The following is an 18,178-nucleotide window of genomic DNA, read 5'->3' as shown; positions in this document are numbered from 1 at the left end:
ATATGTTATACCTACCTGGATGCTGCCTTTTCACATGAAGTCTAAGATTGCCCAGATTTGAAAACTTTTTATTACATTCTAAGCAAGGAACAGTAGATTTACTTTGTTGAACGTTATTTGGCAGTAGTATATCTAGCATATCTAAAACATTAATTGTACGTACTGCATTAAATTAAAGGGTAGGTATACAGGATGTTTGGTAAAGAATTAGCCATAGCTTAACCTTAGATTCATGAGGTTAAAAAAGGTCGATTTAAGCTAACTTACCTCAGTACGAAACATGATAAGTAATAACCGAAATACAGGGTGTCAAAGTTAAACTTTTATTTTATTTATTCTTGAATATTTCCTAACAGGCATGGGATAATAACACGAAATTTGGTGAGCGGGGTTTTTTGGGATGAAAAATCGAAATTAGCCACAAAAAATTATATATTACCGAGAGGGCGCCAAATACGCCTTTCAGTGCCCATTTATTATTACTGTTATTTTTTATTACCCACTCATCTACATACTTTTTGAATCAAAACCTTTATTCTCTTAATGTTTTTACTTAAAAAAAGGTATATACTACATTCATCTCGCTAAACTCAACAGTTATCGAGATAAACGCATTTTAAATCTGCGAGACAACATAATTTTTTGCATAAGTAATATCTTTGTAGTTACACCTAAAAAATAATTTAAAATCATAAAAATTTACAAAAATGTAATGACATAAATATGAGAACTGGCACAATTATTATGGTTTCTTGTTTATTTTTTGGGTCTAGCTACAATGATATTATGCAAAAAAATTATGTTGTATTGCAGATTTAAAATGCATTTATCTCAAAAACAGTAGTTGAGTTATGTTGTGAGATGAATGTAGTATACCTTTTTTTAAGTAAAAATATTGAGAGAACAAAAATTTTTATTGAAAAATATACAGTCATGGGCGCAATAATAACCGGCAAAATAAAGCAAAAGATGGAAAAGATATTAAGTTGTGAGATAAAAGATATGAACCTAGTACAGGGGCGTCATTTGATAGGGGGCAGGGGGGGCATTTGCCCCCCCCTGACCCTGAAAATGACTGAAATTTACAAAAAATAGATCAATTTTGTATTATGTTTGCATATAAATGTATTGTATATATAATGCTTGCCCCCCCCTATCAAAATTTCAAATGCCGCTCCTGACCTAGTAGAGGTATTAAATTTAGCGATAGTAACTCATAAACTGACATTATACTCATGACATCGAACGAGTTTGGGAAATGCCACTGTCACAGTGACAGTTTTAGTTGACATACTCCTCTGATACGTCTAATGGGGCTAGTACACGTTGGGCCAATCAGTTGGGCCAACGTGTACAGGACCACTTGGCATGAGTTTGCGATTGGCGGTCAGCGTTGGTCTACAAACCGAATTTTGTCGGTATTTGGTGCACAAATCAATGGATTTTTGGGACTTGCGCGATCTGCCAAACAGCTGTTTGGTTATGAACACGTTGTTGTCGTTGAGTTTAAAATATTTGTTTTCTCTTCTCACAATACTGATACTGTTTATAAGTATTAATTTTAAAGTTGTGTTTTAATACTTTTTTGGTGTAAAAGCACCGTCGTTTGCGCCATTGTTTTTTAATCACTCTTGTTTGGTACACTTTTCTATAAGCATTTAACGAGTTGTACAAATTAATTGTGGCGGCTGCTACAGTCTCCACATCCATATCCATAATCAGAGTTTGTTTTTTGTTTATCCACTAAGAAAGGTTAATGCAGACTGATAGCTCCACCAACGTGTAATCACCATGTATTCACTGTTCTTACTTGGCCCAACTCATTGGCCAACTAGTTGGCCCAACGTGTACTGGAGCCATAAAGGTGGGAAACAATCAATATGTCAATTTATATTATGTTACTAGACGACCTCTGGGTAATACATCAGTTTTGGTGGCGAATTTAGATTTCTCATCCCAAAAAACCCCCGCTTACCAAATTTCAATATTCAAGATAATAAATAAAATAAAAGTTTAATTTTGACAAACTGTATTTCGGTTATTATCAACTTTAGTACTAAGGTAAGTTAGCTTAAATCGACCTATTTTAAGCTCAGAAATCTACGGTTAAGCTATGACTCATTCGTTACCAAACACCCTGTATAAAATATTATATTACCTGGATGTTTTCTTTTTGCATGTGCCCTCATGTTATAATATTTTGTAAAGTTTATGTTACACTTCGTACAACGATTCATTTTCTACCTACAACGAAAACAAACAAAACAAAAAAAAATAAAACAAAAGTTTAACCACCTTCTTACCACAGAATCAAGCAATCAAGTTAGACAAATTTTCAAACACCTCACCTGACACAGCGTCTCAAGTACGATTGCGCGAATTGGTAAATATAACTCCGCACGACCACGCAACTCGAAACACACGTACGCAAACACGGTTGCGTGAAGCATGGCTCGCAATCGTGAAATTTACGAGACTTGCTCGACCTGTAGATTCTTGTGCCTAAAAGGAGGACTTCGCAGATCGTGCCGTGACGTCACCACCCACATGTGATTTGTGCTGTTGATGTTTGATTGTTTTGGTCTAACATAACATAACCTAAGAAATTATTTTTTGGCAGTCTTGTGGGCCCGTATTCATAGTCGGTACTCAAGTCTGAGTCGATGCTTAAGGTCGACCTTGAACAAATTCTTATACAAATTTGTATACAAATTTTTTCAAGGTCGACCTTAAGCATCGACTCATACTTGAGTACCGACTATGAATACGGGGCTTGATTCGTATTTTAATAATTATTGTGGATTTCTTTCTTAAAAAATACAGGAAAATGGGAGTGTTTTGCCGTGAGTGTAATAAGGAGTTTCAGACTCAATCGGCACAATAGAAACGTGCATACAAACTATATAGAATATGAAACTCCTAAAAGATATTGCTGCAAGGAATGTAACTTGTTTTTCAATTTTAATAAAGACTTACGTGCTCATTTATTGGACCATGTTACAGAATTAGTGAATCTTCAGTTTAAAGACTTAGTTTTAGCTAAACTCAGTAAATTGTATTTGTTATTAAATAACAAGATTACAATTTACTATTTTTCTGACTCTATGTAAGCTTTGTCTAGAAAATTGTAAAATTTTCAGTAACAATAAAGCATATTTCAATTCTATTCTATAATAAATTATTTTCTTTCACGTTTTTGTTTTATTCTACATAATTTCTCGTTAATGTAACTGCAAGTCAATCAGAAATAGCGACCCTAACTGAAAATAAGGTCACTTTCGACTTTATGTTTGTCCCATCGCATTCGGGTATACAAGGAAATAAAAGAAACGGATCAACTAGCTGTTAACTGGAAAGTGCAAGCAAGGGACAGAACAGAATGGCGTAGAACGCTTGAGAAGGTCGAGGCTCTTTAAGGGCTGTAGCACCAAGATGATGATGATGAAGATCAACTAGCCTGCTTGACATCCTTCTGCCAGGACTCCATTCATATTAACGAGGTTTCTACTTATGATTTGAAGTCAGAAATAAAATATAATGGGTTAAGTGCGTGGCAAAATAAGTGGAGTACATCATAAAACAAACTCAAAGAAATTAAACAATTAGTGAAACCGTGGCTTCGGCCAACAGCGGATAGACCCAACCAAGTGAAAATAACACATTTGCGGCTGGGACACAGTAACTTAACCCATAAGCACCTCTTTACGCGAACTGTGCCACCAATATGCGAAAATTGCCAAACAAAGCTCTCTGTGAAGCATATATTAATTCAGTGCAAAATATATGAAGCTACAATAAAAAGCACAATATCCCAAAGTATATAAAGGAAGCCTTAGGAGTAAACATGAATGTAAGTTATCTAAAAGACACTAGATTATATTGTCAGCTATTGTAACTTTACCTGTATTATGTTTTTATGTCGCTAATATCCCTTGTGGTTGCAGCGTAAAATAAATAAAAAAGAATATTTGTTTGTATAGAGTAATACTAAGATTACTTAAAATATCTTCAATTTGTGTAAACTGTTTATCTTGGTCTTTCTAAAAATTCTTAAGCATAAATTATATGTTATTTTGTTTTTATTAAATGTAATTTTTTGAGCAGAGTTATCAAATATTAAATTAGATGTTGGATCATAATTTGAGAATATAAACCTATAGTGTGTAGCTAGAATGTCAGATTATAGATGCTCATGATTCTCAAAAATGTACCTTGTAAAAAAAGGATACAGTCAGAAAAATGAAAGAATACCCATGAACGATCACATCTATCACTTATTTTGTATTTGCTGTCTTTTTCTATAAATAACAAACGTTTGTTATAGAAAGACAGCAAATACAAAATAAGTGATTGATGTGATCGTTCATGGGTATTCTTTCATTTTTCCTACTGTACAAAGTTATAAAACAATAAACATCTAAAACATGTACTGCATGTATAATAAAATTCTCAAAATTTTCAATAAATATATAGGATATGGGAAGACTGATTGACAATTTCGTGATGCTTCCTGGATATGTTTTAAATACTTTAAAACAATACTTTTATACATATTTTTTGTGCCAAATATAAATAATTCTGTATTATTGCTGTTTAAATTCAAATCGTAGTAATTTGCAAATGGTAGTAATGGTAACAAATATCTGTTACTTGGACAGTCTGATTATCTACTGACGCTATTTTTAATGAGTTCACTAAACCATCCAAACTAACCATAAATACATCCTTTTTGTATATGGAAGAAGACGTTTTGTATTTTAGATAATGTAAGTGGAACACACTTGAACTGATTCAATTGTTATATCGCACAGAAATAATCCATATCATACACACAGAGAGAGAGGGAGAGATCAAAATGAAGATAATTTTGGAGATGTTTTCTAACCTTATAGAATATTTTTGTGTTATGGGACATGGGGAAATAGAAAAATGATTAATATACACCTATGATTTTTTTTATTATTTATTTATTTGTCATTTGCAGTTTAATTTTTAAATTGAATAAATCCACTTCTTATCTGTGTCTCCCTTCTACCCTTTTATCTGGCATACTTCTGTTGTGCCCTTTCCTCATCTTTTTCTATGTGAAGTTGTTGAGCTATGTTAAATAATGGCTTTGTTCTTTCTTGCATTATCTACTTTATTTTACTATTGGTAGTTTCCTTCTGGCAATTGCTTTTTTTTTCTTAAAGAATGCGGGATTCCATCTACATGATTGCAATATCTGTAATTAATTTTTTTATTTAGAAAAAATTCAGACATAGGTATATGAGAAAGGTAGGTAATAGCAAATATTAAAATTAGATTTTATTCCTGTTATTGGATTCTTCAATTTTGCCATATTAATTATACAGAGTGTAACGAAAATACAGGTCATAAATTAAATCGCATATTCTAGGACCAAAAATAGTTTGAATGTAACTAACTTAGCTTAGTACAAATATGCACATAAAAACAGTTAGGGCCCTTTGAAGTTACAAAACGAAAATCGATTTTTTCGAATATATCGAAAACTATTAGAGATTTTTTATTGAAAATGGACACGTGACATTCTTATGGCAGGAAAATCTTAAAATCTCAAATTATAGTAAAATTTGTGCACCCCATAAAAATTTTATGAGGGTTTTGTTCCCTTAAACTCCCCCAAACTTTTGTGTATGTTCCAATTAAATTATTGTGGTACCATATTAGTTAAATTCAATATTTTTAAAACTTTCTTCAATTAAACTATTACTGCGGTACCATTAGTTGAACACAGTGTTTTTAAAACTTGTTTGCCTCTTGTATTTTTTCAATAAGGCACCTTTTATCGAGATATGGCTTCGTTTTTAATATGGTTCAAAATATAGCTAAAAATGTAAATGATAAATAAATTTTCATATTATTACCAAGTCTCCATAATCGTACTTAACCATATACAAATATGTCAAAATTATTTGCTTCCTGAACGTCTGCACTCAACTTACTGTGTACCGGTAGCTTTATAGCCTATTAGAGTGTTTTATGTTTTTGCGATTTCCCAAATTACTAGGTTTTTCACTTTTGATGTCAAATATCTCTGGATCCTTAGATGATAGAAGGTCCAAATTTTTACAGTAGTTGTAGATGGACAATATCAAGTGCCGCGTAAAGTTTTATTGCAAAATGTACAAAAACAAGCAAAATAAAATCTAAACTTTTTTGGGTTTTTTTGTAGGAGTATTTTAAAAAATTTTAAAATAAAAGTTTCTTTCACTCCAACTTTACAAAAATTTACGCCGCACTAAAATGTAGTTTCAAAATAAAAAAGAATTAGGTCTCTAAGTGCTTTGGTTACAGATATATGTGACATAATGTTAACATTGTCGTTAAATGGGACTTTGGGTGCCCTTAAGATACTACTGCCATAAGAATGCCACATATCCATTTTCAATAAAAAATCTCTAATAGTTTTCGATATATTGGAAAAAATTGATTTTCATTTTGTAACTTCAAATGGCTGTAACTTTTTTTATGTGCACATTTATAGTAAGATAAGTTAGGTTCATATTAAATTTATGACCTGTATTTTTGTTACACCCTGTACAATATTAAAAAATTATTGTCTTTTGATATAACTAATTGGTTTAGTCCTAGCCTACTATTCAATATAGGTACCAATAATTGGATTGGATTATATTTATATAATATAGTAGGAAAAATGAAAGATTACCCATGAGCGATCGATCATAAACACATCTTTTCTATGTTCCAGAAAATAATGAACTAGTACCAATACTGTAAGGACTGCTTATTATAAGTATTACATGTACTTACTTTGGCCATTTTTTTTGTGACAGGGTGACAGAAAAATACAGCGTGTTTTATATGTTCGTTCATGGGTAATCTTTCATTTTTACTACTGCAGTATTGTAAGGCTTTCAAAGTTTTCCCAACATTAACAAATTTTTACATAATTGAATAATAGTCCACTTTTTCTGTTTCATTAGCTATGATCCTATCATGTGTTTATTTAACTTTTCTGTGTTTTGTTATTGATTGATGTATTGGGGGTCTTGTTTACTTACATATAAACAGTTTTCAACTATGTAGGTAATATAATAGATATATTTATTTAAAACTGATTAACCTCTTGTTCAAACTCTTCAGTAAACTTAGCATTATTTTGTTTTTACTTCTTCATCAATCCATATTTTTGAATGTTTTCTTTTTAAAACAATATTGTTTTCTGATTATTGTGTGTCTACTTCATGATTTTATATAATTATTTTTATTAATTCTGATTTACATACTTACATTTCCTTCTTCCACAATGAAAATAAAATCATCTTGATTATTATTATGTGAATCGATATTTTATAATTTATTAGAAGTTGCAATAAAAATAAACAACACAAAAATCAGTTTAATTAAATCTGCAACATTTGACTTTGACATAATTGATGAAGTTTGACGTCACTCCTTATCTGTTACGTGTGAGTGACGTCACGGCACGATCTGCGAAGTCCTCCTTTTAGGCGCTCCTGAGAAAACAGAACTGTCAAATTTAAAACCAAACTCTTATAAAATTTTAAAATTCCCGCTAAAAGGAATCTGGCAACATTGCCGTCGTTTGCTGGACATTTAGGGCCGGTACTTTATGTCTCCGTTAACAGCCGGTTAGTTAACCGAGGTTTAATCGGGACAGAAATATATGCAAAACATAGACATAAACGCAATTATACTTATTATTATATTCATAAATAATTATAATAATAATTATAATTGCTTTTATTACAACGCAAGAGGCCCTATGGGGTACTTTTCTGTCCCGATTAAACCCCGGTTAGCTAACCGAGGTTTAACCGGGACATAAAGTACCGGCCCTTAATCTCTCCCTAAACATCATTAGTGAGTTTACCGATAAGGCAGGTTATTCAGTCTTGTGATGGATGACCGAAGTTAAGTTTAACGTTTGAGTTAAAGTTAAGATAACTCTCAGGAATAACGTGCTCATAACTGTATAGGTAAAGACCCATTTGGGGGTCGCCCCCAATTCGCCTAAACTGTAAATGTCGGTAACACAGAAATAGTCACGAAAACGCATAATCACAAACCATACATACTTATAGACGTTTCACGACCATGTTAATCTTTCGGATCGAATTAACGCCATCTCTTGATTGGAATGGGAACTATATTGACAAATTTTAGTTACGTGAGAATTTCAAATTATAAATTTTGCGGGATTTTTGATGAAATTTCGCAGGAAATTAAAACAACAGAAATACAATTCAATGTTTTATTCCATATTTTACTGAAAACTTCAAATATTCCAATTTGTTTTCAAAATGCTAAACACTACTGCTATGTGTCACGTGAAAGCACTAATGTGTATCGAGTTGAATGAAAATTTTTGAAAGAATCTTGTAGATAGGATGATTGTTTAGATAAATATTACCTTATAATCTTTTACAAACTTCCAAAAATATATAGGTCCGAAATGTTGATGACACACTTGTCTATTGGAATAAACTGTTTCAGGATCTATTATATTGTTTTTTTTTAATGTGGAGAAACACAACACGGGATGATCAATGTAAACTAAAAATTCTACTCATAAAAATGGAGAGGAGGTTAATACACTTATTAAAATTGTGAATAAATTTAATTAAAAACGTAACACCACTATAATAAAATAATTAAGTCACAAATTGTAAAATAAAAAGTAAATAACCTAAATAACAAATTAATTTAATTGTCAACTGTCAGTTGTTAAATATGACAAGAGAATTTACTGACAGCGACATCTCTTGATTGGAATGGTAACTAATTTGCTGTCTTGACCTTGACAATTTACGTGAAACGTCTATGAGTATGTATGGTTTGTGCGCATAATCACCAAGTCACACCAAGTTGGATACAACCCTATTCATATACACACCAACTCACATACATACTGAGAATAAATATTTATGCATAATATAATTAGAAATTGAATTAATGATGTCGTTATTATATGTATTATATCGATTAAAAAGTATAGAACATGTATTATCCCACAAATATAATATAAGAGTATAACAGTATTTTATACTTTTATGTTTGTTGGATTGTATTACAAATGGGAAGAAAAAGAGAAGATTTGATTTACCTACCTAACCTATTAAAATGATATATAATAAAAATAAAAAATAAAATATAAAGTAGTTTTTGGAAAATTAGAGTATATATATATATATTTCTAAAATATGTGTATAACTAGCAGATGATAGATAAAATATAGGACGAAATTGTTAAAAATGGACAATTTTTACAATCCTGTTCCTTTGGAAATTGCTGAAACTACAGATTTAAACGCAGACAGCAAGTAGAAGGAGAATCAGTGCAATAATTTCTATATAAATTTCAATTTTCAAGCACCTCTAAAGTCTGCCATAAGGAACCAATTTGTTTTATGTTCCAAAAGAATACAAGCAAGACTATTGGGCACCAGGAATCTAGACTTGGAGGGAGCAGTGGAGATTGCCTGTAGTTTGGAAACTTCTGAAATGGACAGTAATTAATTAAGTTGCAATAATTCAATTCATTTTTACAATCTAATAAATCTAGATCAAATTGTATCTAAATTTGTAAATATTCACAATAAATATTTTTAATTATAATAGATTATAGGTACTATAATATACATATTCTAAAGACAGTGTGATTTATGTAAATACAATTGCAATTTTATACCCTGAATCTATCTGCTACTCTTTCAGAATAACAGCAAATTATTTGGACGAAAAATGTAAACGAGTTAGTTACCTATGTATTTTTTTTTCAAATTTTCATTCTGTATTGCGATTTTTGGAATAATTTTCTGGGGGGAAAGTAGTACGGCTGAACAGGTTTTTATATTACAAAAAAGAGCAATCAGAACTCTACTTAACTTGAAATACAGGGATTCATGTAGAGATAATTTCAAAAAACTCAACCTACTAACAATAACAGAACTCTACTTAACTTGAAATACAGGGATTCATGTAGAGATAATTTCAAAAAACTCAACCTACTAACAATAACAGGAACATACATATATGAATGCTTCCTTTTCATTTTTAGAAGTAGGCATAAATTCGCATAGTAGGCATAAACCAAACAATTTTATAAACTATATAATGTACCAATACATAGACTAACAACATCTGAGAAAACTACAGAATATAGAAAGTCTGTTCAACAGTTACTCATATACCTAGAACCATACAAAGTGGAATAATACCTTCAAGCTGACCTGCAAGGAGACTGTTATTTTTATGTTAAGTGTAGGTTGTTTCAGAAACTCTTATAAATTGTATTTTACACCATTCTCCCTACTGATATTTTTATTTTTGTATAAACTTGTGAATCCTGAGAATAAAGCTTTTTTCTATTCTGTTCAATTTATATAAAATTAATTGCAGAAATATCACTTAAACTTTATAGGGCTCGGCAGTTATGTATTGCATTTAGTTAAAGGCTGGATTAAAGCATAGATAATACTTAATAAACTAGTGACTCATTTAATTAACTATTATTTAAGATAAGTAAACATATTATTTTTGTGCAAGTAAAGGAAGATCTTATTTCGAAAAACAAAATTATTTTAATAAACAATTAGGGCATTTTATACACATTCAAAATATTTCCCTAATAACACACGGACGTCCAGTGAAAGTCCTTCACATATGTCCCTCCAACGTCCATTTTAGTATGAACAACTTTATATTTTGATCCAAATGTGGTGCTGCCAAACATACACCTAACGTCCTGAGGGGACGTTTACTGGGTGTCATTTGGACCTTCATCAGACGGCATAGTTTGGTCCAAAATGTCGCGCTAATAAACGTCTCCCGAGCTTCCTGAGAGGATGTCCACAATATAATTGGACCTTCATTGGACATCCAAGCAATACGTCTAGTAGACTTACTTCTATTAAGAATGTATTTTGGGAATAAAAATAAATTTTTAAAGGAACTTTTATTACATATTACATTAATACATTAGGTAATTAATTGATATGTAGGTATTTATTACTAACAAATGAGACAAAATCACTGTCAAAATTATATAAGAATTCAGCATTAAAATATATACAATATATTTATAAAATTAGAAATACATAAATGATTCGGTCAATGCGAAAACAATACATGTTACAATGTGTAAATTTTTCAGGAAACGTAAAAATCTTTTCATTAGTTGGATATTCCTAGATAATACTATATTTTATATAAGTATTATGGGTTATGAATGAATCTTTCTAAAAGGCAAAAAAAGTTTAAATGTTTATATGTAAATTTCATGGCGTCAAAAAGCATCGTCATTTTACCAAAAATATGGACTAAGATTGTTTTCGCAATGACTGATTCAAATACAATAAATAAATTCCTAAGGCAATTGATACATAACCTAAACAATTATGAGGTAACTGATTTGCATGCATAGTGGTCAGACCATATCATACCTGTATTTGAACCATAATTAGTTCTGCGATAAGGAACAAAGAAAAGTGAATTGTGGCACAGTGAACGGAAAGAAATATAACAAATTAGCTGAAGCATTTAGGAAGATTGGATTATCTCATTTACAAGCTTAAAAATAAATATGAAGTCAAAGTTAACTCTTCTGACAAGAAGATAATCTAGATTCAATAAATTGATCATACCAGAATAAGAATATGGCTTACACAATTTAAAAGAACAGTACATCAGAAATCTAAACAAATTAGATATTCTATATGTATCAGGACCTTTATTGGCATTAAAGACACTGTAAACATGATAGAATGTCACAAATTTTAATAGTTAAGTGTGAATATCACTATCACTATGAGTGATATTGGGACTATGACTGCTCTGGTCTGGATAGGAAAAAGAAGCATTATGGACACTGCTGAAGAAATTGGCAAAAGCATCAACAATTGATTGTGGCTCACTAAAAACAGAATCATTAACATTGAGTGTGGATAAAATGAGTTAAGACTTATACTCTCAACTGAAATTATTTTCGTCTTAGAAGTTCATATATATCCAATGCACATTGATGGTGGCACTATGTGGCTCACATGAAAACCATCCGCAAATAAAGTGTTAAACTTCATATAACATGGAATATTAAAATTATTTCTCTTACAATTAACCACATTCTAAACAGATTTTATATCGTAATTCAGTGATTCCTTAGTATTTTCTATATATAACATGTAGCAGTCCGTACTTTTTTACTTACATAAAGATCATAAGCTACAAAATTCATCATAATCGCTAACACAACATAATTCTTCTTCAATAATTCCATCAGGACTACCAAGGAGTCTCGAATCTGTTAGCCATAAATTAAGACTATAATTTTGTCTTAGGTGCTCCATGGGCCTATGCATATTTTCTATGGATTCTGCCCAATGAATGGTTTTTATATACCTAATCAACATTGTATTCACCTGCAAAGAAAAAAAATCTTTTGAGGTTTATGTACAACAATTATCAAAATCTCATTGAAAAACAGAAGCAGAATAATAATTCGACCCCTGCATAGAATGACGTTGTAACTAACATTTTTGGCGATTTTTATTTACAGTGTTCTTCTGGTACAACTTTTTATGCTCTATCTGCCAATATTATCAGTGTGGTTATTGTTTTAAATTGAGTTAGGTGAGCTAACTAAATGACCATCAACGATTATAATCCAAGTATAAAAGTTTCCTGTTGTCCTGTAGTTTAGTTGAATTATAATCGTTGATGGTCATTTAGTTAGCTCACCTAACTCAATTTATAACAGTTATAACTGCATTTATAAGAAAAAAATCCGAATGGTGTAATACCATAAATGTAAAAAATATTTGACTTATTTGTAGAACAACACAGTAACTGCAGTTGTTACAATTTTATTCGCCACGTAACTGTTGCTACAACTTTATTCGCTACTAAGTTCTGATCATTTTGTGCAGGTAGGTACTACATATGTGTCAGATAAGATCATCGTAAGTGCCCTTACAAGATTATTCTATGCACTTTATATTTATATCAAAAGCTGTAACTGCCATAATGCAAAAACCTATCCTCTTATTCTGAAAGAGTTTAACATTTATATAATTACTTCTTACACTGAAAAAATGTTACATGCAATTAAAAAAATCAAAGAAATTGCTATCTTTTTTTCTGAAGAATATCATAAATGCTGGTTACCAAGGGTATTCATTGCAGGGGTCGAATTATCAGAACAACTTCTAGGATTTTTATTCTTGTTTCTCATTTACTAAGTACTGTAATACACATATTTTAACTCACCTACAACAAGGCTTTTTAACAAACTATGTGGAGACCTGTTTCCTTTGCATATGAGACGATTTGTCCAAAAGTACTTGCTGTTAGATTTAACTTTTTTTCAAGATACCACTTTTAATGTGTAACCTGTCTATTAGTGGCTTCAGCGATGTCCCGTATTATTCGTCATCCATTTGATGCTATCCTATTAATCCTATCAGTAGACACCAAAAAACTCCATGGAATTTAATATTTCTTCAGTCACTGGGAAGTTATGACCTATCACAATCACAGCTTTTATTCTTCATACTGGCTAATATTTCCCCCCTAATGCCCATTAAGTAAATCAGAGTCAAATATCATCAATTTTTTACATGTTTCTTTAGTATAAACGTGTAGACTGTTCTGGTTCTACAGTGCGTCCATAAAGTAACGCATAAATTCATTATTTCGTAAACCGGCGACTTTAAAGAAAAATACCGAAATAGGTCGATTTTTATTTTTAATTTCCGATTTTTTGGCATATACATCATACTAGTGACGTCGTCCATCTGGGCGTGATGACGTAATAGTTTATTTTTTTAAATGAGAATAGGGGTCATGTGATAGCTCATTTGAATGGGTATTCAATTCTCTATTCCCTAATATAAACATTAACATAAGTATTTATACAAGGTGTTCAAAAACACATTTTTTTAATTAAAATAATTGAAACAAAAAGAAGAATGTATGTAATTTATCTAATTCAAAACACGTTTTAATGTTGTCAGAAAACAGGAAAAAAATTTATTTGACAAATAAATATTGTTTTTTGCTTAAATTCAATGTTAAAGCTGCCACCCACCTGCCTCTTGCCAGTTTGAACATTTCGTTCAAGCGAAAATCAATGTTTATTTGTCAAATAATTTTTTTCTGTTTACTGACAGTAGCAAAACGCATTTTGAATTAAATAAATTACATACATTCTTCTTTTTGTCTCGATTATTTTAATTAAAAAATATTTTTTTGACCACCCTGTATAAATAATTATATTAATGTTTACATTAGTGAATAGAGAATTGAATACCCTTTCAAATGAGCTATCACATGACCCCTATTCTCATTTAAAAAAAATCATCGATTACGTCATCAGGCCCAGATGGATGACGTCACTACTATGATATATATGGCAAAAAATGAGAAATTAAAAATAAAAATCGACCTGTTTTGGGAGTTTTCTTTAAAGTCGCCGGTTTACGAAATAATGAATTTATGCGTTACTTTATGGACGCACTGTATATATTATATTGTAGAATGAATATTAGAGAGATATCGCAAATGCATTTTTATCGCACGCTAATAGCGGAATACGCTATTTTGACATGTACGCAAGCGCAGAATGAATGTTACGCTAATACCGGATAGCGTGTCCCGCTATTTAGGTTGAAATAAGGGACGGTAATAACGTTAACGCTAATTTGACATTTGGGATGAAACATAAAAATAATGTATAGAATACAAATTTTATAAACTAAATACTGTGAATCATCTTATGTTGAGAAACACGTGCATTTTTATTTTGTCTACAATAGACTACTTTTTGTGGTTAGGATATTATTTATTCAGATATTTTATATTATTTTTATACTAACTATTTATATTTATTGTTGGTTAAATCATTAAAATTAAAATGCATGTCAACCAGCTCAATATCCAAATTCATTTTTCAATAAAAAACAATTACAGTATTCCTCAAAATTAATTTCTAGGTTACATTGTAATACCAAACGTCGGTTGTCATAATAACGTTAAGCCCCGCCCCAGAACATTTGCGATAACTCTCTTGTTGCCTGTGCTGAAATAGAACGTTATACGTTATTTACGTCTTGACACGATATTATCGTTTGCATTTGCGATATCTCTCTATTATGTATAAATAAACACTAAAAATAAAAATTTATTTGTTTTATTGTTTTCCAAGCTAGGCTGTCATCTGTCAATAATAGCCAATTCTGCAAATTTATAAGTGGTCTAGTCCGATTAAGGAATTAAGCTTAAAAACGAATAATTTCACCTGAGTATGTGAAATGTCAAGTATATGAGTTGGGGCTCTCGATGAAGTGACTGTATACGAGTTTGAGCGTATAGGACATGCGCGTGACGTTTGACAAGTTCAAGGTTTTAGGTGAATTGGACGGCGCCCAAAATTTGGTGTGATGTATCGCTCCCAGTTATGAAATAGTTATATCATCAACGTTATATTAGAAAGAAGTTTTGAGGAACAAATTTTGAAGTAACAAAGAGAACCTTATGTACAAATAGTACAAGTTGGAGTGAGCGCGAGAGATTGTTCCGAACATACCCGTCGTCGGCTACTGCCGATGACCGAGGGCGACCCGATGACGGGTCCGAACAGCAAACAGCTGTTTGGGTTCCTTGGTGTTTCTAAGTTGCTTTCAAACGGTAGATAGAAACAGGGTTGCCAGATTGGTGTATTTTCCCAAAATTTTGGGTTAATTTGAAAGCGTCTATTGAAATTTTTCTAAGCAGAAATTGTAGTGGGATTTTTTGGGGGCGGAAAATTATGGATGATTTTAAGGGGTCATGGTAAATTAAATTTGCGAATGTATATAGAACTGTATATTATACTCCCATATAATCGAAGACGATAGGAACTATGAATTATTTCCATGGCCCTCGTTGATATTGTAGTATGAATTTTGCTTTACTGTTCTCTTCATTTGACTAATAATTTATTAAAATGCGGCAACAATTTAAATTTGGGGACTTTGGGGTATTTGAGCTTCAATTTCAGGGAATTTCAGTTTCTAAGTGGGGGATTTATAAAATATCATCTGGCAACTCTGGATAGAAAGCTCAGTAGGTACTTAAAATAAAATTTCAACTTATATCGCTCGATTTGATTTTTGTATAATTTTTAAAATTGTATTACCTCTTGACCTGTGCTTGGTGGTGTGAACAGCGCTTGGCTCCGCGTTCTTACGAGGTCTTTCCTAAGTACTAACGTACCTAACCTACCCCAAATTGTTTTTGTCTGGGTAAGTTGAGCATTAGCTTAATCATTTGAATACTTCTTTCTTTTTTATAGGCTTAATTTGATATATTTTGTTATTTTTCTTTTTTATATATTGTTTATTAGAAAACTTGCACTGACTGGCTTTTTGTATTATGAGTAACGAACAGGGGGGTACGTCCCCCCTCAAACCCGTCGAGAACATAATTTTAGATTCCGCATCAAATAGTAATAACGATATTTCAAATAGTAATAACGATATTTCTAACTCCCACCCAAGTAGCAATTTTTCGACGCATTGGTTGTCAGTACAAACAAATGCACTGTATATAACGTTGCCCGAGAGCATTTTCAGTTGTTTCGGCCAACGACCCCTAACCCGACTGACATTACGATGTTACAACGTTAAGTAATATCTTTAGTTATATGGGCAACTATAAGTTATTACTATTGTGACAACTACATATCACAGTCAAGTTTTTTCAACAATCGCAACTACTTAAAAACGTTATAATGCTAAACTAATTTACGCCCATGGGTTTTCTGGCCGACTAGGTAGTTGTCTCTCACGACCACAGAGCCTTTACGTATAGTTCTATAGATATGTGACACGTTTACGGCAACTTCAGGAGCAAAAAAAGAATTTACTTTATAACCTTACTTTTTTCTTATTATTTTATATTTTATTTTGCTGGAAATTTTCGATTTATTTAACAACCTGTTTATTTGTTTTTTATTAGCTGTTTTCTCCATTGTCCATTGTTTTATCAGTAGATTTGATAAGCTCTAATCTTTGTATCAGCTTTGCTAGACAGGGTTGCCAGGCCAGTTCTTACTCTTTCAGTACTATATCCGTTGCAAGATAATTTGGCTGAAACTCCGACAAAATATGTACTTTTTGTACATATTTTGTCTGAATTCCATCCGAATTATCTTGCAGCGGATAGTAGTTTTGCTTTCAAAAAATCAATAGAAATCAGTAGATTCTTTTTAGGCCCTGTAAATACAGTAAAATCTGTTTTAACGGTTACCTGTCAAAATCGCCCGATTTCATAATCAACTTAAAGTAAACATTAAGTAAAGTTCACTTTAAAGTTGACATTTACCCATATATGAATTGTGATAAAGAGGTACCAACTTACTTAAAATTTAAAAAACTGATTATGAAACCGAGCGTTACAATCATTTTGAAAATTCTCCAAACCAATTATATGAAGATTTCCTTATTTAGATCTGGTATTTACCAGTTTCATTTCTAGACAAGGCGAAAACGGCGGGTTCGAAGGGAAAAATATTCCCATGAAATTTTTTTGCATAATCACATTCGTGAGACATCCCAGAATAAGGTTCAAGAAGTGAAGTCGCCCAAGTGAAAAGTGGGCCAATTTTTTTTAACAATTTTTTTTAATCAAATTGCAAGAATCAATATTTTTGGCCCGAGCAATTTTTTCTTTAATTTTTTGGACCATTCTGGACAAAAAAGGTCTGTAATAATTTTTCTCTAAAGTTGATCGTTTTCGACTTATAAGCAATTTAAAATTGAAAAAAACGAAAAATGGCGATTTTCAAGGCTTAATAACTCGGTTAAAAGTTATTATTATGAAAGTCAATATATGACTAAATCAAAGTTTGAAGCCCCCCCTACAAGATCCTGAAGAAATTTTCGTCATTATTTTATTACTAAGCTGTTATTTTTAAGTAATAATAATAAGCGCCATTCACGTGTGCGGGGCTGTAAATGCTGAGTGCGAGAGAGAAGCTATTCCAGCAGTCCTCGCACTCACATTTACAGCAGCGTCAATACGATACAACCACTCATTGTTATTAATTAAAAATAACAGCTTAGTAGTAAATTAATGAAACAGATTTCTTCGGGATCATGTAACGGTGACTTTAAACTTTGATTTAGTCACTTTCT

General features: G+C 31.5%; 1 protein-coding gene across 4 annotated transcripts in view; it reads right to left on the bottom strand.

The window, feature by feature from the left end:
* LOC126884427 (uncharacterized) overlaps positions 1-18,178 on the bottom strand; it is a 205,706-nt gene that overhangs the window by 3,987 nt on the left and 183,541 nt on the right. For 2 of the 4 annotated variants that reach the window (XM_050650337.1, XM_050650340.1), the window contains exons 1-3: positions 2,304-2,459; positions 2,159-2,244; positions 16-141 (exon numbers count right to left, since the gene is read on the bottom strand). In XM_050650337.1, coding sequence (XP_050506294.1) covers positions 16-141; positions 2,159-2,237 — 205 coding nt within the window. In that variant the 5' untranslated portion in view covers positions 2,238-2,244; positions 2,304-2,459. Of the gene's footprint in view, positions 1-15; positions 142-267; positions 1,009-1,182; positions 2,045-2,158; positions 2,245-2,303; positions 2,460-18,178 lie in introns of those variants that run through there. The other 2 variants (XM_050650339.1, XM_050650338.1) reach the window with 2 other exon arrangements.

This window comes from Diabrotica virgifera, chromosome 5 (genome assembly GCF_917563875.1).
Source record: "Diabrotica virgifera virgifera chromosome 5, PGI_DIABVI_V3a".
Lineage (NCBI taxonomy): Eukaryota > Metazoa > Arthropoda > Insecta > Coleoptera > Chrysomelidae > Diabrotica > Diabrotica virgifera.
Note: the sequence above shows the minus strand (reverse complement) of the source record. Positions and strands in the feature narration are given on the sequence as shown.